Source organism: Rhineura floridana, chromosome 7 (assembly GCF_030035675.1).
Source record: "Rhineura floridana isolate rRhiFlo1 chromosome 7, rRhiFlo1.hap2, whole genome shotgun sequence".
Classification (NCBI taxonomy): Eukaryota; Metazoa; Chordata; class Lepidosauria; order Squamata; family Rhineuridae; genus Rhineura; species Rhineura floridana.
Genome location: NC_084486.1, coordinates 149,976,818 through 150,001,578, shown reverse-complemented (window position 1 = coordinate 150,001,578; position 24,761 = coordinate 149,976,818). Strand labels below are relative to the sequence as shown.

Below are 24,761 nucleotides of genomic sequence, written 5' to 3'. Positions count from 1 at the left end.
TTATTATTATTATTATTATTATTATTTATTAAATTTCTATACCGCCCCATAGCTGAAGCTCTCTGGGCAGTTTACAACATAAAAATCAATATACAATATATAATATACAATTCATATTTGGTACAATTAAAAGGAAAAACAATACATCACATTTTAAATAAAAAGTAAACAATAAATCTCAATATACATAACATAATAACAGAATAAATAAAACAAACCAAACATAGCAATTATAAAAATACCTAAAAAATATTCTCCAACATCCCATTGTGCTTCTCCCCCACCTAATCCCATCTTCCATAACCAATAGCACTATAGACATTTCTTCCATTGTCATCTTTCTCCAAAACATCCCCAAGACGACTCCAAGTGCTTGGGAGTTATTTAAAAACAGAACACTAGAAGCTCAACTGGAGTGTATACTGCAGATCAGAAAATGTGCCACCAGGGCCAAGAGGACAGTGGCGTGGTTAACAAGCAGTCAAAGAAGCTACCAGAGGCAAGAAGGTTTCCTTCAAAACATGGAAGGCAATAAGGGATGCTAAAAAAGAATTTGAGGAGCACATTGCTAAAAACATAAAAACCAACGACAAAAAATTCTTTAAAGCAGAATTGTTGAATTACATTCAAAGCAGGAGACTGTCTAGGGAGGCGATTTGATCCTTGGATGACAAGGGAGTCAAGGGTGTGCTAAAGCAGGATAAGGAGATTGCAAAGAAGCTGAATGAATTATTTGCATCTGTCTTCACAGCAGAAGATATAGGGCAGATCCCTGTGCCCGAACCAACTTTTGCAGGAAGGGAATTTGAGGAACTGAGGCAAATAGTGGTGACGAGACATGATGTTTTAGACTTAATAGAAAGTATTAAAAATGCCGAGTCTGGATGGCATCCACCCAAGAGTTTTGAAACTCAAATATGAAATTGCTGATCTTCTAACAAAAATATGTAACTTGTCCCACAGATCCGCCTCCATATCTGAGGACTGGAAAGTCGCCAATCTTTAAAAAGGGATCCAGTGGGGATCCTGGAAATTACAGTCTGGTTAGCCTAACGTCTGTGCCTGGAAAACTGGTAATGTTAAAGATAAAATAACCAAGCATATAAAAGAGCAAGCCTTGCTGAAGCAGAGCCAGCATGGCTTCTGCAAGGGAAAGTCCTGTCTCATTAATCTATTTGAGTTCTTTGAGAGTGTCAACAAGCATATAGACAGAGGTGATCCAGTGGACATAGTGTACTTAGACTTTCAAAAAGCTTTCAACAAGCTACTCAAAAAGTCTCCTGGATAAGCTTAGCAGTCATGGAATAAGTGGAGAGGTCCTCTTGTGGACCAGGAACTGGCTTGGAAACAGAAAGCAGACAGTAGGAATAAATGGACAGTTCTCCCAACGGAGGGATGTAGAAAGTGGAGTCCCCCAAGGATCAATATTGGGATCTGTGCTTTTTAATTTGTTCATCAATGATGGGGTGAGCAGTGAAGTGGCCAGGTTGCTGATGATACTAAATTGTTCACGGTAGCTGAAACGAAAAGGGATTGTGAAGAGCTCCAAAAGGACCTCTCCAAAGTGAGTGAATGGGCGGTAAAATGGCAAATGCAGTTCAATGTGAGCAAGTGTAAAGTGAGGTTATGTAGGGGCAAAAAAAATCTAAATTTCACATATATGCTCATGGGGTCTGAACTGGCAGTGACTGACCAGGAGTGAGACCTTGGGTTTGTAGTGGATAGCTCGATGAAGATTTTAACCCAGTGTGCAGCAGTTGTGAAAAAGGCAAATTCCATGCTGGGGATAATTAGGAAAGGTATTGAAAATAAAACTGCCAACATCAAAATGCTATTATGCAAATCTGTGGTGAGACCGCATTGGAATAATCCATACAGTTCTGGTCATCTTGCCTCAAAAAGGATATTGTACAGTTGCCCTTTGGAAAAGGACAACCAAAATGATCAAGATGAAGCGACTCCCCTATGAGGAAAGGTTGCAGCATTTGGGGCTTTTTAGTTTAGAGAAAAGGAGAGTCAGAGGTGACATGACAGAAGTGCGTAAGATGATGCATGGCATGGAGAAAGTGGATAGAGAAAAGTTCTCCCTCTGTCAGCACTAGAACTCGTGGACATTCAGTGAAGCTGAATGCTGTTAGATTCAGGACAGACAAAAGAAAGTACTTCTTCACGCATTGCATAGTTAAAATTATGGAATTCATTCCCACAGGAGGCGGTGATGGCCACCAACTTGGATGGCTTTAAAAGAGAATTAGACAGATTCATGGAGTAGCCACAATGGTTACGCTCTGCCTCTACAGGCAGGAGCAGTATGCTTCTGAATACCAAGTTGCTAGAAGCCACAGGAGGGGAGAGTGCCCTTGCCCTCAGGTTGTGCTTTTGTGTTTCCCTTGGGCATCTGGTTGGACAGGATGCTGAAGTAGATGAGCCACTGGCCTGATCCAGCAGGCTCTTACGTTCTTTTGCACTGGAAAGCGTGGGATAATGCTTGACACAGTATAGTCTTAACCTCCCTGCAAACAGATTGGAATGAATGGTCATTGAACAGCTGCCATCGCCTCACCTTCTTGCAAACTTTCTCCAAGTCAGGAGGAATGCTCAGTAAACAGGTCTGGAAGCGATTTCGGTATGCCTTTTGGTCTGATCCAACTGGTTTACTCTTACATTACGGCTTTCAGGCCTTTAGCGGGACTTTTAAAACTGCAGGCCAGTCTGTAGCACAATGGGACTTAACACCCGAGTAAGCCTCACTCAGAAGGAAATGGCTGCTGCTGAAAGATGTTTTGGGTCTGGCTCACATGTATATCAGCGTCCCTCAATTACCCAGCCCTTGATTTCCTCACAGTGGGCCCTGCAGAAACGTTTGGCTTGCAGTGAGACAAAGCAGTTTGCAAGTCCTGTCTGGAGGTATTCTCATTCACATGCGCAAGTCCTCATTTGGGACTATGGCCCTCCCATGGTAACCACCCACGGCTGAATTGCTGAGAGTTGATAGGAGACCCAAATTTCCCTCTTAGAGCTACAGTTCTCAGAGTTCCCTGGGAAGAGGGATTAACCATTAAACCCCTCTGGGAATTGTCGCTCGATCAAGGGAATAGCACCCTTAACAAGCTAGCTTCCCAGAATTCTTTGGGGGAAACCATGCCGGACCAAAGTGGTATGATACTGCTTTAAATGGGGCAGATGGGGCCTAACTGATTTACGTTGTCAGAGATTTTTGTAAGCCACAGTCAGCTGATGCCAACATAAGCAGCTAGTCTTTAAAATGCCCCAAGAACCATCTATTTGTGTTAGCTGTGACCAACTCAGGCTGTGCACTTACCAAGGAGTTAACCCCACTGAGCCCAGTGGGACTTACTTCTGAGTAAATGTGCCTAGCAGTGCACTCTATGCCTCTGGCGTTTCTCTCGGAATAGCAGCACTTGAGAGAATAACCTCTGTATCCTCATTGTGTCAAGAAGCTATTGGGGAACAAGAGACGTCTTTGGGAACAAGTGTTGGGTGGGAAGGGCTCTTTGCACCAGCAGGCCAAGTGAGTGCAGCTGGGTGTTTAAAGTGAAACAAATGCCGTTTTTCAAAATCAGGGCCAGATGTTTAACTGGGAGGGCCATTCAGCAATGATTGGACAGTGAGCCAAGAACGAAGGAAGGCCTTCATTGCTCAGCTTGCAGATCAAGACCAGATGGCCTTTTTAAAAAAGAGAGGAGGGCTCCACAAAGGAAAATCCCATAAAAAATGAAATATTGTCTAAGAGCACAAGTGTATTTGTGGACCTTAAAGCTACAGCATGCGTCTGTACCAGGACAGTCAAAATTCTTTCAAATGGTGTACCCTTATTATTTATTTATTTGATTTGATTTATATTCCACCCTTCCTCCTAGTAGGAGCCCAGGGCGGCAAACAAAAGCACTAAAAACCCTCTAAAACATCATAAAAACAGACTTTAAAATGTATTACAAAACATCCTTAAAAACATATTAAAAACAAAACATCTTTAAAAACATCTTTTTTAAAATAAAGCTTAAAAACATCTTTTAAAAAAAGCTTTAAAAACATATTAAAAGCAATTCCATCACAGACTCAGACTGGCATAAGGTCTCTACTTAAAAGGCTTGTTCAAAGAGGAAGGTCATTGCAAACAGAAACCTGAGCTCTCTACTTGAAATCAAATGTACTATGATCATTTTTAAAAAATGCTAAGAATTATTCATCCCCCCCCCAGTGTAGCCATCTAGAACAGTATAAAATTGGAAGAATTAGAAAAGGCCAAAATAGCTGATTGGTGGAGCACCTCCTTTGCATGCAGAAGGCCCCAGCTTCAATCCCTGGCAGCATCTCCAGGGAGGGCTGAGAAAGACGGCCTGGAGAGCTGCTGCCTTCCAGTGTAGACAGTATTGAGCTAGGTGGACCAATGGTCTGACTCATTGTAAGGCAGCTTGCTATGTTCTTTGTGTTTTGTTTTTAGGAACTGGGTTTCTTAAAGAGAAAAATTTTCATTTTTAAACATCTGAAGACATTAAATGCTTTGAAGGGAGGCAATGGAGTGGAGGCCCCTCTCTGCATAGGGGAAGGGTGGGCTGGCCTTTGTAGCCCACAGGACGTGGTGTCACTTCCAGGCCTCAGCTAGGCCTGGCTCTGCTTGATGCAAGGCAAGGAGGAAGGAGGTCCGTCTCAAGTCTTTGTTCCCTGCTGCAACCCACAGCGCGCCTGTTCTCTGTGGTGCTGCCCACGTTTGCCGGAGTTGCATTGCCCTGGTGGCTTCCTACAGCGAGGCTGCTGGCTGTTTGCGGAGGGTGGCGTGAGGCTTGTCCGCCTGTTCACGCAGGTACAGGCTCTCTCTGCACAAGTGTCTGTGTCAAAGAGTGTGCAGTTGGCGATTTATACAACTCAGCTATGCGGATATGCAGACTGTATACTCCTGGAATGTAATGGGTGGATGCCTCTGTTGTGCACCCCTTAATAACAATAATAATTATTAGCTACTTGTTGCCAGTGTAGCGTAGTGGTTAAGGTGTTGGACTATGACCCGGGAGACCAGGGTTCGAATCCCCACACAGCCCTGAAGCTCAGTGGGTGACCTTGGGCCAGTCACTGCCTTTCAGCCTCAAAGGAAGGCAATGGGAAACCCCCTCTGAATGCCGCTTACCATGAAAACCCTATTCATAGGGTCGCCATAAGTCGGGATTGACCTGAAGGCAGTCCATTTCCATGTTGTTACCTGAAGGTCTCCAAGCGACTTACAACATTTAAAATGGCTGAGCGACCGTTTTCTGGGGTAGCCTCTGCTGTAGAGAACTTGTGTCATTAAGGTGCTCGTTCTTTGTGTTTTCATTTTTTAAGTAAGAAAACCCAGGGGTGTTTTGCTTGTTTGTTTTGTAAAAAATGAGGTGTCGGTAGTCCTATTTCGATAACAGTGCCATGGGTACCGGCAGAAAAAATGGAGTGGCAGTACCCCATAATGTCGCAAAAGAAGCACTGAGAAAACGTTCCGGGGTTTGTTTTGATTAATTTGTTAATAGAGTTATATCTTGCTTCTTACTCACAAGGATTTGCAAGGCAGACAACAATATTGTAACAATAAAACCATCAATATAAATCCATCAACGTGATCGATGTAAGGTAGAGACAGATGAAATGAAACTACCTCTCTTGTTCAGTAGTCGCGGTAAGCACCATCAATCCCCATGAAAAGGTTGGAGGTAGAAAAGTGACTGTTTTAGCTGGCTGGCTTCTGAAGGCCCTCAAAGAGGGGGCCTGGTGAATGGCAGAGGGAGGGAATGCCGTAGGCAAGCTGCCACAACTGAAAAGGCCCTGTTCCTCGTTGTCAGCCACCTCTCCACAGAAGTTGAGAGCCCAGGGGAAGACCGCAATAGTTGGGCACATTTGTTATAGAAGACTCTTCAGGTGCTTATTCGTTTGGTGCCGCACAGATATTCTTTCTTCCTCCTTCCATGTTTCTTTTCAAAAAAGTTACTAAAATGACACTTTTATATTTATTTATTTATTTGATTTTTTAAAAGCGTTTTTATCCTATTCTTTAGCCAGAAAGACTCTCATACTAGCTTACACATCTTTAAAAAAAAAGCCCATGCCCTCAGGCATATACTCTAAAAAAAGACATGACATGAAAGGAAAAAGGGATGGGCAGGGAAAAGGAAAAGAAGCAAACTTGGGCACCAGATTGTTAATGTTACATATACACATATAGTATGTGTACAGAGTTGGCTGCAAATCAGGATGCTCTACGAACTCGCTAGGTTGCCTTAGTCTGAAATCTTGAAACTGGAGTAAGCCCCGTTGAACTCAATAGGACTTGCTTCTACATATAGGATTAGCCTGTCAGGCAGTCTGTGCTCCCTCTTGGTCCATCTATATTGTAGATTTTACAATGAGGGGATAAAAGTAGTGAAGTAGCCTTACAGGGTTGTTGTAATGATTACGGCAAGGCAGTGTCTGCGAAGCGCTTTGAACACTTGAAATCATTGTGGAAATGCTAAGCATTTTAAAACCTGTTAGACTGTTCCTTCTGCGTGCATTAATTGACTGAGTGGTGATGGTAGGGGACTTCTTAAATAATTATATTGTTGGATGAAACAGTACTAATCCTGGTTGCAAGAAAGAGGAATGTTAACTCTGAAAGCGTAGGGGGTGTGTGTGTTTGGATCTAGGGCCTGAAGATGCTTTTTCAGATATAGGTCAGGTTGACTATTGTTCCTGTACAGCTTCTCCCATCCCCCCTTCATCCCCTGTAATCCCACCCTCTCCCCTCCACCCCCACAGTCCTCCCTGACCTGTGTTTATATTTCTTGCCTGCCCTCTGCCACCATCGGTTCCCTTCCAGACAGTCTGCAGAGAGACCTCAACATTGTGATTTGCTCCCAGGCAGCACCGTTCCCACCCTTTTACTCTCGACTGCAGCCTGTGGGTCTTCCCAATGCAAAATCCAGACTTCTTTGGGCCTCAGATCTTCCCAGCCCCCAACCTTGCTGGCAGCCTCTGGGTGACCGTGATGCGAGTGTGGAATCGTTCAGAGGGAGAACAGAAGGCCTCTCTGTCACCCACACGTGCCTCTGGGGTGCTGGGAAGCGGGCCAGGAGACCCATTACTGTCAATTAGACAGCGCTAGGGGCGAACGAGGGTTCAGCTGCCTCCTGGGAAAGTTGAGGGCCTCCTCTCTATTCAACCCAGTGCTTGCGACACGCAAAGCCCCGCCATGGGGCGATGGGTGGGGGGGAGATGCTTGGAGGAGGTAGAGGAGGAGGAACCTTGACTGTGTAAGGGGTTGTTTGCAGCATACCCAAAGAAGCCACATCAAAATGCCTTATTGCAGGCACTGTGGACCCTCCTCCCAGCCCCAGCCCTGGACAAAGCCGTGCTCTGTTTAAATGATTAACTTCCACACCAAACGGGTGTTTTCACGTCCGGATTGCCTTTGTATCTCACCAATCGAAGCAGCTAGGAACGTAGGAAGATGCCTTGCAATCAGTCAGCCCTTAGTAGTGTCTGCACTGACTTGGCAGTGACTCTCCGGGACGTCAGGCAGGGGTCAAGCCCGGCCTGGAGATGCTGCCAGTGTTGAACCTGGGTCCTTGTGTGTGCGAGGAGATGCTCTGTGCCACGGAGCTGTGGCTCTTCCCGCAGAGTATGTTCAGAACTAAGTGTGCTCACTGCTCAGTGGCACCAGAAGCCCAAGAATATTTTTATTATATTTTATTTGAGGCGGTGAAAAGAAAACTTTGGGTGTGGGTGTGGGTGTGGGTGGGTGTGGGTGTGGGTGTGGGGGGGAATGGGGTGGTGAACCTACAACTCTCCCTGCCACTCTCCCTTTTTGGTATGTTATGAGCCATGCACCATCCATGCATCCCCTTTTGTCAGGACGAGACTCTGTGCTTGTGTGTAACAAGCGGCTCTTTTAACAGCAGCATCTTATGCATCCCCGCAATCATTGCTTTGTTGTTGTTATATGCCTTCAAGTAGATTGCGACTTATGGCAACCCTGTGAATCCTTTGGATATATTCATAGGGTTTTCATGATAAGAGGTATTCAGAAGTGGTTTTACCATTGCCTTCCTCTAAGCCTACGGCACCCGGTATTCCCAGGCAGTCTCCCATCCAAGTACTAACCAGGCCTGACCCTGCTTAGCTTCCGAGATCAGATGAGATCGGGTGTGTTCAGGGTAGTATGGCCGTAGGCAGTCATTGCTTATATAGCACTAAATATGCATTGATATGAAACCAGGGAAATCTAGAGCAGGTTTATATTTCTGTCCCTTGTTACATTTATATCCAGCCCTTCCTCCTTCAGAGAGCCAGTGTGGTGTGGTGGTTAAGGTGTTGGACTACGACCTGGGAGACCAGGTTTCGAATCCCTACCCAGCCATCAAGCTCACTGGGTGACCTTGGGCCAGTCACTGCCTCTCAGCCTCAGAGGGAGGCAATGGTCAACCTACTCTGAACACCACTTACCATGAAAACCCTATTTGTAGGGTCGCCATGAGTCGGAATCGACTTGAAGGCAGTACATTTACATTTTCTTCCTCCTTCTGCGCGCCTTCTCTTCTTGAAGTCCTCTGGGGTCGGAGGTGGAGGCTTGGCGAGGCTAATGAGCTGCAACAGGAATAGCAAATATGGGCTCTCAGTTCCCATCTGCCCCAGCCAGCGTGGCCAGTGGGCAGGGATGATAGCTCATTCCCTCGGACAAAGGGTTGGCCAAGGGGGAGCAACTTCCAGCTCTCTGTGGCACTGCGAAAAACCACAGGTCAACACAACGAGAGGTTTGCTAGCTGAGGAACCATCTGTCAACAAGATGCTTTTAGCAAGCCCGCAGGCAAGGCATCAAAGCAACCCGTATTTTGCCTCCAGCAACTGGTTTTCAGGCGGTGAACTGCCTTTGAAGAAGGAGGTTCCGCATTTAGCGATCATGGCTAAATAGACGTTGACAGATTTGCTTCCTTCCCCCAATTTTACTTCCTGTTTAAAAGCATCTAATGTAGCGGTCATTGCCAAATCTGGTGGCAGCGATTACAACTTAACTAGATAGTGCATGGAACAGTATTTTTTCATTGTAAACAACCTGCTGCTGTCATACAGTTTCGCCGAGTTATTGTTCATCATCATCATCATCATCATCTCCTACCTTTCCTCTCAAGGAATTCAGGGTGGCATACATGGTTCTCTCCCTCCTCATTTTCATCCTCACAACAACCCTGTGAGGTAGGTTAGACCGAGAGACTGTGACTGGCTCAAAGTCACCCAGGGAGCTTCATGGCTTAGTGGGGAATTTGCACCCTGGTTTCCCAGGTCCTAGTCCACACTGGCTTTCAGCATCAAGTTAACTCCCAACAGCATTGTTTGTGTGGATGCACCATGATTCCCAAAGGACCTGAGCAAATGGGTTTGCTTTGGGTTCAACGTGGCGCTGGGCAAAGTGCCCCGGACTGTGGAGGACCCTGGCAGGCCTGCCTGGCTGCAGCAGGCAGCTAGGTCTAAACATGTAAATGTGCTGCCTTGAAGTTGATTCCAACTTATGGCGACCCTATGAATAGGTTTTCATGAGGCTGAGAGGCAGTGACTGGCCCAAGGTCACCCAGTGAGCTTCATGGCTCTGTGGGGATTTGAACCCTGGTCTCCCAGGTCGTAGTCCAGCACCTTAACCACTACACCACAGCTAGGTCTAGCCACCCTTAAAGTTTCCCATAACTGCTCAGAGTGATGCGAGGTCAGGGTCATTGTGGAGAAACTGGAATGTTGGTGGGACCAACTATCTCATGCTGCTTCGAACACTGGACCAGGGGAAAAAATCAAAGGAGGGTTATCTGGACAGGAATTGCAGACTGTAAGGTCCTTGGAGCAGGGACATTTTAATTATAACTGTAGAGCAGCCTTTGCCAACTTGGTGCCCTTGAGATGTTGTTCTTTTTTCTTTCTTTTTCTCCTTTCTTTTTCCACAGTCTGGTTGTTATAAATTGGGATTCATGTGTATTTCTTCTGCTGGCTGGTTGGCTGCAGTGGGAGGGGGAATTGCGTACTGCCCCATAATGAGAGATGGGAGGGAGGATATACGAACATAAGGAGAGCCTGCTAGATCAGGCCAAAGGGTGCCCATCTAGTCCAGCACCCTGTTCTCATAGTGGCCAACCAGATGCCCATTATGGGAAGCCCTCAAGCAGGACCTGAGTGCAACGGCACCCTCCCTTCCGGTGCTTTCAGCAGCTGGTAGTCAGAAGCATGCTGCGTCTGACTATGGTGGAAGAGCACAGCCATCATGGGTAGTCCTATGAATTTCTCCATGCATTTGTTTAATCCTCTTTTAAAGCCATCCAAGTCGCTGGCCGTCCCTGCCTCTAGTGGGAGTGAGTTCCATAGCTTAATTCATGCACTGCATGAAGAAGTACTTCTGTCTATCCTGAATCTTAGACACTCAAGATGAGAGGGTGTGTGTGAGAGAGACCTGGTGGATCCTTTATCTGTTTTTTCGATGCAGGGTTGAGTGGCATTCTTAACACACATCTGATGATGTGTGACTGATGATGGATATTTTGAGGGTTTTTTAAAATAAATTGTACACTGTTTATCGATTATCAATACCTCGGCACAGTCATTAACCAAAATGGAGACAATAGTCAAGAAATCAGAAGAAGGCTAGGACTGGGGAGGGCAGCTATGAGAGAACTAGAAAAGGTCCTGAAATGCAAAGATGTATCACTGAACACCAAAAGTTAGGATCATTCAGACCATGGTATTCCCGATCTCTATATATGGATGTCAAAGTTGGACAATGAATAAGCGGGTAAGAGAAAAATCAACTCATTTGAAATGTGGTGCTGGAGGAGAGCTTTGCGCATACCATGGACTGCGAAAAAGACAAATAATTGGGTGTTAGAACAAATTAAACCAGAACTGTCACTAGAAGCTAAAATGATGAAACTGAGGTTATCCTACTTTGGACACATCATGAGAAGACACGATTCACTAGAAAAGACCATAATGCTGGGAAAAACAGAAGGGAGTAGAAAAAGAGGAAGGCCAAACAAGAGATGGATTGATTCCATAAAGGAAGCCACAGACCTGAACTTACAAGATCTGAACAGGGTGGTTCATGACAGATGCTCTTGGAGGTCACAGATTCAGAGGGTTGCCATAAGTCGAAATCGACTTGAAGGCACATAACAACAACAAACACTGTTTATATTGATTTATTGTATTGTAATTGTATATTTCCTTTCTATTGAAATGATGTTCACTACTTTGGAGGCCTTTGGTCCAAAAAATGGTACCTAAATAAAAGGCTGCAGCTCGCGGTGGTCGAGCAGTCACTTTGAACGCAGAGGGGCCATGGAAAGACCCCTGTCTGAATCTCTGGACAGCCCCTGCCAATCAATGTAGACAATACTGAGCCAGGTGGGCCAATGGTTTGACTCAGTATAAGGCAGATTTCTATGTTCCTGCGTTGGCTCTCCAAACTTAAAACTCTTCCTGGGCCTGCCTGCATCCCATCCACCCCCCGTGCATGTAAGAAATTACAGTGGGGAGAGGGGAGGGCGCTGATTGCTTCCTAAAACCTTGTCCAAGGCACAGCTGAACCCTTGCCTGCCTAACATGGTTGCATTCCGGTTCCTTGCAGAAGCTGAACTGCGGCATGCAGGCAGATGAAGGCACGGACTGGCTGCTGGAGCTGTTAACTGAGGTCCAGCTGCAACAGTACTTCCTGCGGATCCGCGACGACCTCAATGTCACGCGCCTGTCACACTTTGAATATGTCAAGAACGAGGATCTGGAGAAGATTGGCATGGGAAGGCCTGGTGAGTGTGCCTTGCCGCTCGTCCTTCCTCCACAAGCAATTTTTATGGAATCAGAAGCAAAAGCGAAGGGGGGCGTTTAGGGACCCTCCAGCCATCCTTTCTACTGCACATTTTGTGACAATTTGTGCTCGTGATGCTATCAGAGAGGTTATACACAATCCCACTCGCGACCATTTCGAGGTGGTCGGTCATACTGCATTTGTTCCAGTGCGTGTCCTTTAGATTCCTGCTGAAATTCTGTAACCTTTCATACCCGCAAATGTTCCAGGATTTTATTGCTGTTGTCGTTCCACTTTTGTTGCGCTATTGTGCAAGAGATCCCCTCCAAATAATGCAGTTACACTGGAGAAGCTTCACAGAAAAACTAAGAAAACAGAATGGTGTGTGGACAGTCTAGTATAAATCCACGATTAATGTGCTATTATTGCATCAGTGACGTGTTGCAGGATACCCCCCCCCCGCAAAAAAAGAAAGTCTGGAGGGGCCCTTACTCCAGAAGACAGCTGATTTTCTTCTTTCACAGCTGACAGTTAACTTTTTACTAGAATCTCTGCTGTCCACCAATGTGTGTTAAATATGTAATGCGCAAGTGTATAGGATAGTTTCCCTGTTAAGGTGTAAATATCTTGTGGTAAGTAATCCTGAGCAGGTATTACTACTTTTAGAATTAAGGTCATCTAAAGAAAAAAAGTACTTATTTTGAAAGAGCCGGCCCTGAACAGTACCCCCCCCCACACACACTGTTTTTTCTCCTTATCCCTAAACAATCACCCGCAATTCAGAACTTTACATGAAGCCCAGCTAGGAATGTCCTAGCAATCCTTTAAGGGACAAAACAGACACCACACACAAATGTGTGTAATGAAGCCTTGCAGTTTATCATGTGTGAGCTTTCTAAAAAAATGAAAAACAAGCCTGGTGAGGCTATGAGTTTGAGTGGCAGAAGAGAGACGGAAAGGGGGTGCTTAACCCTTTTCCTTCCAGCCATCTTCCTGCTGGTTTACTCCCGCCTTCCCCCATCCCTCAAGCTCCTCCTTTACCAGAGTTCTAGATCTGTGTCTGCAAATCTGGAACTTTGGGGTTGTTTTAAGTGGGAAGCTGACCAGCGTGGAATAGGCTAAAGATAACCACTCGAGTCAGCTGCTCCTCTACTCAAAACAAGAGCCTCCTTGGCTGGTTTTCTTGTATGAAGAACAAGCAAGGCTATATTGCAGACTTTTGCATGTAACTTGTGCTTTGCCTCTTGGTTTTGGAACTGGGTGGATTTGAGAACACTGAGGCTCTTTCAGCCCCACAATTCTGTAAATACTTAAGGAATCATCTGCCCACAATGAAGCATCCAGTCTGAGGATGATTTCCTTGTGGGGCAGTGCAGGTGATGGGGGTGGGGGAAGAATACTTGGGGAATGGACAAGTCCCTCTCCCCACTGAGGGACCACCATACTTTTTGCTTTTGCAGGTCAGAGGCGCCTCTGGGAGGCAGTCAAGAGGAGGAAGGCCGTATGCAAGCGGAAATCCTGGATGAGCAAGGTACGAGCTGAATGCATGTTGGCTAGAAACGTGCTGAGGTTTTAAAGCAGTCTTAAAAATTCCCACCAGTCAATTGTTTCTTTCGGGCCAACTCAGAAAGGTGTGGGAGGCACGTTACCAGTCCCCCATTGTTGCTTTGTGTAAAACAAACTAAAACGCGGCTGCGGGAGACTGTAAATTTGATTAGAGTGCCGGAAGAGGGAAGGAGGGGGCTCAAGCGCCTGCTGTGGACAATTTTTTGTCCGCCCCCATCACCCCAGCTGCATCAGGAGGCTGAACCCACATCACATCTCATCTAGCTTGGGCCTCGTTAGGAGTCACATTCCATGCTTTGTGGCGTCCTCTGTTAATTTGCTTATTTATTACTTTAAAAGATCCAGGCCCTGGCATTCTGCCAAGGGCCTCTTAAGGTGGGATACCGTACAAAATGTAAAACTATTATAGAAATAAAACACAAAGAAAGCCAGACTTAAATCATCAATGATAAAACAAACGAACACACCAGCGGTAAGAACAGATGGAACCATGAACGGTGATCTCTTGCCAAAAAGCTTGGGAGGACAGAGCAAGGAAATAATCAGAGCACCATGATGGAAAGAGCAATCCAAGGAGAAAGCAGGCAGAAGTATGGAGCGGGGTCAACTTAAATACATATATCCTTTTTAAAAAAATTTATTTTTAAGAAGAAAAAAATCTAAAAGCAAGATTGAGGAAAGCCATATAAGGACAAAAGCATGGATAAAGATGAAGGCAAACGAAATAGCAAATATATTTATTTACTTATTATTTTATTTATATCTGACCCTTCTTCCCAGCAGGAGCCCAGGGTGGCAAACAGAAGTGCTGAAAACACTTTAAAACGTCATAAAAACAGACCTTAAAATACATTAAAACAAAACAAAGTTAAAAACATTTTTCAAAAAAAAGCTTTAAAAACATCTTTTAAAAAAGGGTTAAAAACATTATTAAAAAACATATTAACAAGCATTTCTAACACCAACACAGACTGGGATAGGTCTGAACTTAAAAGGCTTGTTGAAAGAGGAAAGCCTTAATAGAATCATAGAATTGGAAGGGGCCTTGTAGGCCATCGAGTCCAACCCCCTGCTCATAGCAGGAAATCCACAGCTAGAGAATCTCCCGCAGACAGCCGTCCAGCCTCTGCTTCAAGACATCCAGCGAAGGGGATCCCACCACCTCCCTAGGCAGTCGGTTCCATTGCCCAACTGCCCTTACTGTCAAGAAGTTCCTTCTAATGTCCAATCTGAATCTACGCTCCTGCAACTTATAACCATTAGACCTAGTCCTACCCTCTGGGGCAGCAGAGAACAAATCTGTACCCTCCTCTATGTGACAGCCCTTCAGGTACTTAAAGAGTACAATCATGTCACCCCTCGGCCTTCTCTTCACCAGACGGAACATGCCAAGTTCCTTCAACCTTTCCTCATAAGACTTGTTCTCCATACCGGCTATCATCCACGTCGCCCTCTTCTGAACCCGCTCTAACTTGTCTATATCTTTCTTAAAATGAGGCACCCAGAACTGAACGCAGTATTCCAGATGAGGCCTGACCAATGCAGAATATAGTGGGACTATTACTTCCCTCGACCTGGAAACTATAGCTCTGTTTATGCAGCCCAAAACCGCACCAAAAAGGTGCCTTCAAAAAGGCACCAAAAAGATAGCAGATGACGCCTGCCTAATATTTAATGGGAGGGAATTCCACAGGGTAGGTGCTGCCACACTAAAGGTCCGCTTCCTATGTTGTGCGGAACGGACCTCTTGATAAGATGGTATCTGCAGGAGGCCCTCACCTGCAGAGCGCAGTGATTGACTGGGTATATAAGGGGTAAGACGGCCTTTCAGGTATCCTGGTCCCGAGCTCTCTCTCTCTCTCTCTTATATCTCTCTCTATCTCTCTATCTGTCTATCTTATCTCTCTCTCTCTCTCTCTCTGTCTCTCAGATCAGGAAGCAAAAGAAACGGCAGTCTGTTCAACCACACTGCCCCAAACATCTCCCCTGAAGAGCCACCTCAGAGGTGTATTGAGCCTCCCCTGTCGGATAATATAATAATAAATAAATTTAATTTATGTGTCGCCTATCTGGCCATTGGCCACTCTAGGCGACGTACATGTAAATAATTAGAACACAATACAATAAAATACAATAATACAATGTGAAAACAATACAGCAGCGAGAACAGTACTAGTACAGGGTTAGAGGCGTTTCAGTCATAACAGTTAACCCTCCCCGGAAATCCCAAAGGCCTGTTGAAAGAGCCAGGTCTTTAAGGCTTTACGGAATACATTTAGGGAAGAGGCGTGCCGGAGATCTTGTGGGAGGGAGTTCCAGAGGGTGGGGGCCGCCACTGAAAATGCCCTCTCTCTAGTTCCCGCCAATCTAGCTGTTTTTGTCGGCGGGATTGAGAGAAGGCCTTGAGTGGCTGATCTTGTCGGGCGGCATAATTGGTGGCGTTGAAGGCGCTCCGTGAGATAAACTGGGCCGAAACCGTATAGGGATTTAAAGGTCAATACCAACACCTTGAATTGGGCTCGGAAAACAACTGGAAGCCAGTGTAGGTCGAACAACACTGGTGTGATGTGATCTCGGCGGCGACTATTCGAAAGTAATCGAGCCGCCGCGTTTTGTATAAGTTGTAATTTCTGGACCGTTTTCAAGGGTAACCCCATGTAGAGCGCATTACAGTAATCCAATCAAGAGATGATCAGGGCGTGTACTACTAGTGGGAGCTGATGAACAGGAAGGTAGGGTTGCAGTCTTCGTATGAGGTGTAGTTGATACCAGGCTGCCCGGCTCACTGCCAAAATCTGAGCCTCCGTGGACAGCCTGGAATCAAGTACAACCCCAAGGCTGCGGAGCTGGTCCTTCAGGGGCAAACTCACCCCATTGAACTTCAGGTGAACATCTCCCAACCTTCTCTTGTCCCCCACGAGTAGCAGTACTGTCGGAGGCAGTATACCTTTGAATGCCCATTCCTGGAAATTGCAAGTGATAGAGTGCCATTGCGCTCGTGTCCTGTTTGCGGGCTTCCTTAGCTGGCCACGGCCTGAGCAGGATTGTGGACTAGATGGGTCCCCTTTGGCCTGGTCCATCTACAGGGCTCTCCTTAGGTTCTCCTGCCTTGACCAGATGGCAAAGTGAACTTAACATGGGGCAGGGTGGGGAGGGCATCCCTTAACGTAGGTGCCGCAACTGGCCCTTATCATGGCTAACAGACATTTCTTACTAAAGTTCTGGCACGTGCTTACCTATTTGCACATCAAGAATGGGAGGGCAGAATGCTTTAGCAGGGCTGTAGTTCAGTGGCAGAGTATCTGATTTGCATTCAGATGATCTCAGGTTCAATCCTCGGCATCTCCAGATAGGGAGAGACCCTATCCTGAAAGCCTGGAATGCTGCTGCCAGTCAGTGCAGACAACACTGAACTAGATGGACCAATGGTCTGAGCCAGCATGAGGCAGCGTCCTATGTTCCTAGACGTCCGTAAGCATAACTGTGTTTGGCCGGGATTGATGGGAGTTGTTGTCCAAAACATCTGGAAGGCACCAAGGGGAGAGACGGAAAGAACTGGGCATGTTTAGCCTGGAGAAAAGAAGACTGAGGGGAGATATGATAGCACTCTTCAAGTACACGAAAGGTTGTCACACAGAGGAGGGCCGGGATCTCTTCTCACTCATCCCAGAGTGCAGGACACAGAATAATGGGCTCAAGTTGCAGGAAGCCAGATTTCGACTGAACATCAGGAAAAACTTCCTAACTGTTAGGGCCATACGACAATGGAACCAATTACCTAGAGAGGTAGCGGGCTCTCCGACACTGGAGGCATTCAAGAGGCAGCTGGACAGCCATCTGTCAGGAATGCTTTGATTTGGATTCCTGCATTGAGCAGGGGGTTGAACTCGATGGCCTTGTAGGCCCCTTCAAACTCTACTATTCTATGATCCTATGAATGCTTTGATTTGTATTCCTGCGTTGAGCAGGGGGTTGGACTTGATGGCCTTATAGGCCCCTTCCAACTCTATTATTCTACGATTCTATGATAAGCTGGGGAAGCCTGCTTTAAAATTCTCCCAACCTAACCGGTGTGACATCCATCTTCCCTTGCCAATCTTTTCTCTAGCATACATGCATTGTTTATGGAGCACTTTGTGGGTGTTGAGTGGGAGCAGGATCATTAGTTGCCCCCAAAGTATTTCTCCTGAAGCTTGCAGGGCTTGTAGGGTTAGTCGAGGGCGGTCTGCTGCTGACTGTTCTCCAGATAGCAACTTTTGGGCAAATGCACCTAGGGCATTACAGGAATACCCTGTATTAATGTACTCAATGGGTCCAGAGCGAGTACGTAAACCGAAAATGTACTGAAAGTGAAGCACTACCTTTTTTCACTTGCGCCGCCACTGTGCCACCTCTCCTTCACACGGAGCCTCAAAGCCCCGCACTAAAGCCTCTGCTGCTGCGCTACTGTGGCTCTCAGCTGATCGCGATCGTGCCTCACAGCTGATTCGCGGTCGCGTCTCTTTCCACCCCCCACTGAAAGAACATGCAACAGCGAAAGGTTAAGTGTCCGTTCTTGCGAAGCAACGTACGTAAACGGAAATGGTACTACTTTAAGTATGTCCGTACTTGCGAGTGTCCATAAATTGAAGGTCCATATAGCGGGGTATTCCTCTATTGGCACTCACCAGGGACGGGATCTGTTGACTGCTGCTACTTCAAAAGCAAGGCATTTTGTCGACCTAACATAAGAACATAAGAACATAAGAAGAGCCTGCTGGATCAGGCCAGTGGCCCATCTAGTCCAGCATCCTGTTCTCACAGTGGCCAACCAGGTGCCTGGGGGAAGCCCGCAAGCAGGACCTGAGTGCAAGAACACTCTCCCCTCCTGAGGCCTCCGGCAACTGGTTTTCAGAAGCATGCTGCCTCTGACTAGGGTGGCAGAGCACAGCCATCATGGCTAGTAGCCATTGATAGCCCTGTCCTCCATGAATTTGTCTAATCTTCTTTTAAAGCCGTCCAAGCTGGTGGCCATTACTGCATCTTGTGGGAGCAAATTCCATAGTTTAACTATGCGCTGAGTAAAGAAGTACTTCCTTTTGTCTGTCCTGAATCTTCCAACATTCAGCTTCTTTGAATGTCCACAAGTTCTAGTATTATGAGAGAGGGAGAAGAACTTTTCTCTATCCACTTTCTCAATGCCATGCATAATTTTATACACTTCTATCATGTCTCTTCTGACCCGCCTTTTCTCTAAACTAAAAAGCCCCAAATGCTGCAACCTTTCCTCGTAAGGGAGTCGCTCCATCCCCTTGATCATTCTGGTTGCCCTCTTCTGAACCTTTTCCAACTCTATAATATCCTTTTTGAGATGAGGTGACCAGAACTGTACACAGTATTCCAAATGCGGCCGCACCATAGATTTATACAACGGCATTATGATATCGGCTGTTTTATTTTCAATACCTTTCCTAATTATTGCTAGCATGGAATTTGCCTTTTTCACAGCTGCCGCACACTGGGTCGACATTTTCATCGTGCTGTCCACTACAACCCCGAGGTCTCTCTCCTGGTCGGTCACCGCCAGTTCAGACCCCATGAGCGTATATGTGAAATTCAGATTTTTTGCTCCAATATGCATAATTTTACACTTGTTTATATTGAATTGCATTTGCCATTTTTCTGCCCATTCACTCAGTTTGGAGAGGTCTTTTTGGAGCTCTTCGCAATCCCTTTTTGTTTTAACAACCCTGAACAATTTAGTGTCGTCAGCAAACTTGGCCACTTCACTGCTCACTCCTAATTCTAGGTCATTAATGAACAAGTTGAAAAGTACAGGTCCCAATACCGATCCTTGAGGGACTCCACTTTCTACAGCCCTCCATTGGGAGAACTGTCCTTTTATTCCTACTCTCTGCTTTCTGCTTCTTAACCAATTCCTTATCCACGAGAGGACCTCTCCTCTTATTCCATGACTGCTAAGCTTCCTCAGAAGCCTTTGGTGAGGTACCTTGTCAAACGCTTTTTGAAAGTCTAAGTACACTATGTCCACTGGATCACCTCTATCTATATGCTTGTTGACACTCTCAAAGAATTCTAATAGGTTACTGAGACAGGACTTTCCCTTGCAGAAGCCATGCTGGCTCTGCTTCAGCAAGGCTTGTTCTTCTATGTGCTTAGTTAATCTAGCTTTAATAGTACTTTCTACCAGTTTTCCAGGGACAGAAGTTAAGCTAACTGGCCTGTAATTTCCGGGATCCCCTCTGGATCCCTTTTTGAAGATTGGTGTTACATTTGCCACTTTCCAGTCCTCAGGCATGGAGGAGGACCCGAGGGACAAGTTACATATTTTAGTTAGCAGATCAGCAATTTCACCTTTGAGTTCTTTGAGAACTCTTGGGTGGATGCCATCCGGGCCCGGTGATTTGTCAGTTTTTATATTGTCCGTTAAGCTTAGAACTTCCTCTCTCATTACCACTATTTGTCTCAGTTCCTCAGAATCCCTTCCTGCAAATGTTAGTTCAGGTTCAGGGATCTGCCCTATATCTTCCACTGTGAAGACAGATGCAAAGAATTCATTTAGCTTCTCTGCAATCTCCTTATCTTTCTTTAGGACACCTTTGACTCCCTTATCATCCAAGGGTCCAATTGTCTCCCTAGATGGTCTCCTGCTTTGAATGTATTTATAGAATTTTTTGTTGTTGGTTTTTATGTTCTTAGCAATGTGCTCCTCAAATTCTTTTTTAGCATCCCTTATTGTCTTCTTGCATTTCTTTTGCCAGAGTTTGTGTTCTTTTTTATTTTCTTCATTTGGACAAGACTTCCATTTTCTGAAGGAAGACTTTTTGCTTCTAAGAGCTTCCTTGACTTTGCTCTTTAACCATGCTGGCATCTTCTTGGCCCTGGCGGTACCTTTTCTGATCTGCGGTATGCACTCCAGTTGAGCTTCTAATATAGTGTTTTTAAACAACTTCCAAGCATTTTTGAGTGATGTGACCCTCTGGACTTTGTTGTTCAGCTTTCTTTTTACCAATCCCCAGCATGGATTTGTTCTTTATCTGCCAGCCTCTGCTTCAGTGATCCATTCTTTTTCCTTCGCAAAACAAAAAAAGGTGATATTAATATACTGATATTTTTAAAAGAAATATTGACAACTGAAAAGAAGTATTGATAAAATTATCGTTATCAATATTTTAGATGCGTTTTTTTTTAAAAAAAAACCTGTTTTTGAAAATAGGGGTGGAAAATAGCTACATAAAAATCCGATCTGCAACGACAGAGAATAAGCGAATTAATGGAAAATTTGGTACCAAATCTGAATTGGGTGGAATTCTAGCACATCCCTAGCGTACAACCTCAAAAAAGGGACTTCTCTGTCCTCAGAGGCTAATTTCTCAGCCACTAGTGTTCAGCAACATGGAATAAATGAGTGACTGAGAGGAATGAGATGCTTCCGCTAATTGATCACTTTTGCAGCATTAGTTGGCCTTCGCTCACCTTCCAGTTTGGTGTGACGTTATCGCCCAGTGGCCAGGCTTTTGTGTCCCGCTGGCGTCCCCTTCTGGTCAATCTGGGAACAGGTTTTCACTGGGATGAGTTGCTGCTGGCGGATCAACCGTGCCTTTCTGTGACTGCAGGGCCCCCGGAAGTCACTTCCTGCCTTCACCTTTCTCAGCTGAAGCTCACAGTCGCGGTCTGTATTGGGCTCCTTGCGTCTAATGAATCGGCGGTGGTGGCAACTCATTCCTCCCTGGTGACTTGACTGCTTACCAGCAGTCTTCTTAAGAGTGCTAATTAGCCGTTGATGCTGGTTGTCATTAGGACATAGGAAGCTGCCTTGTGTGACCCAGACCCTTGGGCCTTATCTCCGCAGGCTGGCAGCAGCTCTGCAAGGTTTCAGTCAGGAGCTCCTCCCAACCCTACCTAGAAATGCCGGGGATTGAACTAAGGGGTCTTCTGCATGCAAGATAGGTGGTCTGCTACTGAGGTACTGTTGAGCTTCCCAAATGGTAATCTCATCCTAGTGGAGAACAAAGGGACATCGAAAGCTATCTTACACTGAGCCAGATCCGTTGCTCCACCTAGCTCAGTATTGTTGACACTGACGGGCAGCAGCTCCAGGATTTCAGGCAGGGGACATTCCCAACTGTATGTGGAGGTGCCTGGGCTTGAACCTGGAACCTTCCGCATGCAGAGCAGATCTCTGTCATTGAGCTATGGCCCTTCTGCAGAAGCACCTCTGGCTCCCTCGTGCTGAATATGTGTTTCTGTGTGTGCATAAGGAAGAGCCTTGCTGGATCAGACCTGGGGGGTGTTCTTTATCGTCCAGCATCCTCTTTCCAATGAGAACCACCTGGATCAGGCGTCCCCAATGTGGTTCCTCCCCCCAATGCTGTGGACTACAGCTCCCATCATCCCTGAGCACTGGCTGAGCTGATTGAGACTGATGGGAGTTTTATTGTTATTGTTATTATTAGACTTATATCCCGCCCTTCCTCCTAGCAGGAGCCCAAGGCGGCTAACAAAAGCACTAAAAACATTAAAGCATCATCAAAACAACCTTTAAAACACATTAAAACAAAACATTTTCCAAAGCGTTACTTTAAAAAAGCTACCAAAACAAGATTAAAAACATTTTTTAAAAGAAAGTTTAAGAACATATTAAAAAGCAGTTCCAACACAGACGCAGACTGGGATAGGTCTCAACTTAAAAGGCTTGTTGAAAGAGGAAAGTCTTCAATAGGTGCCAGAAAGATAACAGAGATGGTGCCTGTCTAATATTTAAGGGGAGGGAGTTCCACAGGGTAGGTGCTGCCACACTAAAGGTCCGTTTCCTATGTTCTGTTGAATGGACCTCCTGATAAGATTGTATCTGCAGGAGGCCCTCACCTGTAGTGCAGCAACACCTGGAAGGTGTTGGGGAAGGATGGCTTAAATGCTTTTGGGAAGCCTATAGGTACAGCGTGAAGGCAACAGACACTCCTGCTTTTTGCCTGCCCACCCGCAGCAACTGGAATTCAGGTGTATGGTGCCTCTAAAGATGAATGGTCTTCTTAATTATCATGGCTAATAATAAATGTTCTGCCTGTCCTCTTTTATATAAACTCCTCTAATATTCCCATTTTAAAGCCATGTAATTTACTAAGACCCTCCGCGGCGCAGAGTGGTAAGCGGCGGTAATGCAGCCGAAGCTCTGTTAACGGCCAGAGTTCGATTCCAACGGAAGGAGGAAGCCGAATCTCCGGTAAAAAGGGGTCGAGGTCCACTCAGCCTTCCATCCATCCGTGGTCGGTAAAATGAGTACCCGGCATATGCTGGGGGGTAAAGAAAGGCCGGGGAAAGAACTGGCAATCCCACCCCATATATACGGTCTGCCTAGTAAATGTCGCAAGACGTCATCCTAAGAGTCGGAAACGACTCGCACTTCAAGTGCGGGGACACGTTTACTTTTTAACTTACTAAAGCTCCCCTGGCCATGTGTGATATTTGAGGAAGCAGCAGCCCAAAATGAAAAAGGATGGTGGTGGTCTGGTTAGTATTAGAAATTAGGACATTGGGTTTTTCCTATTAACGTCTTGACTTTGCCAGGTTTCACCTTCTTAGCGTCTCTTGGGGAAGATGGTTAGAACTTAGACCTATATCCTTGCACATAGGGAGGAAGTATCTGTTTGCATAAGATGTTGGCACTAGGAGGGGTGCTCGCTCCCCCCTCTCCCCCTCCCCACACACACACACAAGCAACCTGTACTCAGGATGAGAAAGCTGGCACTGGAAGTGATAAATAGCTGCAATTGGTTATGATCTCTTTGAACTCAACTGCAGGAAATTCAATTCCAAGTAATTATCAGGAAAGCATTAAATTAACCTTCACTGGCTTATAGCCAGGCTGTTCAGCTGCAGTGGATCATCGCTGGATGAAACCCTCCTCTCAGTGGAGAGGGTGGAAATCTGAAGCTGTTTCCACTAGGTGCCTTTAAGGACATATGAAATCTGGATCAGGCCAAAGTCCTTCAGGTCCAGCCTGCTGCTTTCTACAGATGCTTCTAGGAAAATCCTGAGCAAGGCATAGAGGTAGAAACGTTTCCCTGCCACCACCCCCCATCCTGCAATTGGTATTCAGAGGGACAAGTGGGACCTGTGTTGCAATAAAGTGTTGCAGTGTGCGGTGCTCCTCTTAAGGGTTCTATTCCTCCTCTTGGTTTTCCATCCCATCCCTCACACACACCACAGTCTGTATTCTGTGGCCACTGAACACAGAGCTTCTGTTCAGCTCCTCGAGTAATAGCAGTCGCTGTTCCTTCTCCCATTTAGAGGTCTTTGATTATTAAGTGGTATATAAATCCTGTTAAATAAAAATAAAGTAAAATGAATTGGTTGTGGACCTCCTGAGGTGTCTCAGCCCGTGGCTCGCCTTTTTCACAGCATCCCATGTGGACTGGACGAACACCCGGCCAGAATCCCGCGACCTGTGTGAATCAGTTTGGATATGCTTAGGGTAGAGGGGTATTATGATATAAGGAGCTTTTAACAGAGCATGACTCATTGCAGCCCACAGTGAAAATGCCCTTCCTTCCCCGGCATCTCTTGGTCAGCAGCCTTCTTTCATTGTTCAGATGCAACGACTTGTTGGGTCTCTCATCAAACTCCTGGGGATTTGGTATGGACTGTTAGAATGTTGAGCAGCATTCCGTGACATCTCTGTCACTCAGCCTATGAGAACAAGCGAGGTGAGGAAAGTGTAGTCAGTCAGTCAGCTGCGATCAGCCTTGGCCATACCTAAGTGTGTGTGTGTATTTATTTTATTTAAGATATTTATATGCTACTCTAAAGCAGCCTTTCCCAACCAATGTGCCTCCAGATGTTGTTGGACCAGAACTCCCATCAGCCTCAGCCAGCATTGCCAATGGCTGAGGCTGATGGGAGTTGTGGTCCAACAACATCTGGAGGCACACTGGTTGGGAAAGGCTGCTGTAAAGGTATCCCAAGGTGATTAATTATCCATACCTGTGCATGATTATTTAATGTAAGATATTTTATCCTGTCCTTTATAAAAAGTGTGTCCCAAGGCAGCTTGATCCATTTAAAATCCAAACACAGCAGCAATGAAAATGCACGCTAAGGCCTCCTCAATGTTTATTGAACATTTGTCCTGATTTGCTTGTTCATAGCTACTTAACGTGATGGTTATATGTGCTCTGCTCCTGATTGAGCATTTTTCCTGATATGTTTGTGGAGAGATTGTACGACAATGAGTAACCATCTTGATTCACTTGCCTTGGGGTTGTATGTCTACCTACCAATCAGTCATTTATCCCACCCTTTTTAGGGCATTCCCTTGTCACTTTCCAAAAGACAAAAATTCTTTTTAAATAAGTGTATTTGTTACACCAGAGCACTTGAATCTGATTGAATTCCC

At 45.7% G+C, this 24,761-nt stretch overlaps 1 protein-coding gene and 1 non-coding gene across 6 annotated transcripts in view; one reads left to right on the top strand and one right to left on the bottom strand.

The window, feature by feature from the left end:
- Positions 1–24,761, top strand: part of TNK2 (tyrosine kinase non receptor 2) — a 137,867-nt gene that overhangs the window by 56,246 nt on the left and 56,860 nt on the right. For 4 of the 5 annotated variants that reach the window (XM_061637589.1, XM_061637590.1, XM_061637586.1 and 1 more), the window contains 2 exons: positions 11,624–11,801; positions 13,261–13,331. In XM_061637589.1, coding sequence (XP_061493573.1) covers positions 11,624–11,801; positions 13,261–13,331 — 249 coding nt within the window. Of the gene's footprint in view, positions 1–11,623; positions 11,802–13,003; positions 13,026–13,260; positions 13,332–24,761 lie in introns of those variants that run through there. The other variant, XM_061637592.1, reaches the window with a different exon arrangement.
- Positions 8,076–8,194, bottom strand: LOC133389733 (5S ribosomal RNA). The gene has a single exon (XR_009764151.1). It is a non-coding gene; the product is annotated as a 5S ribosomal RNA (ribosomal RNA).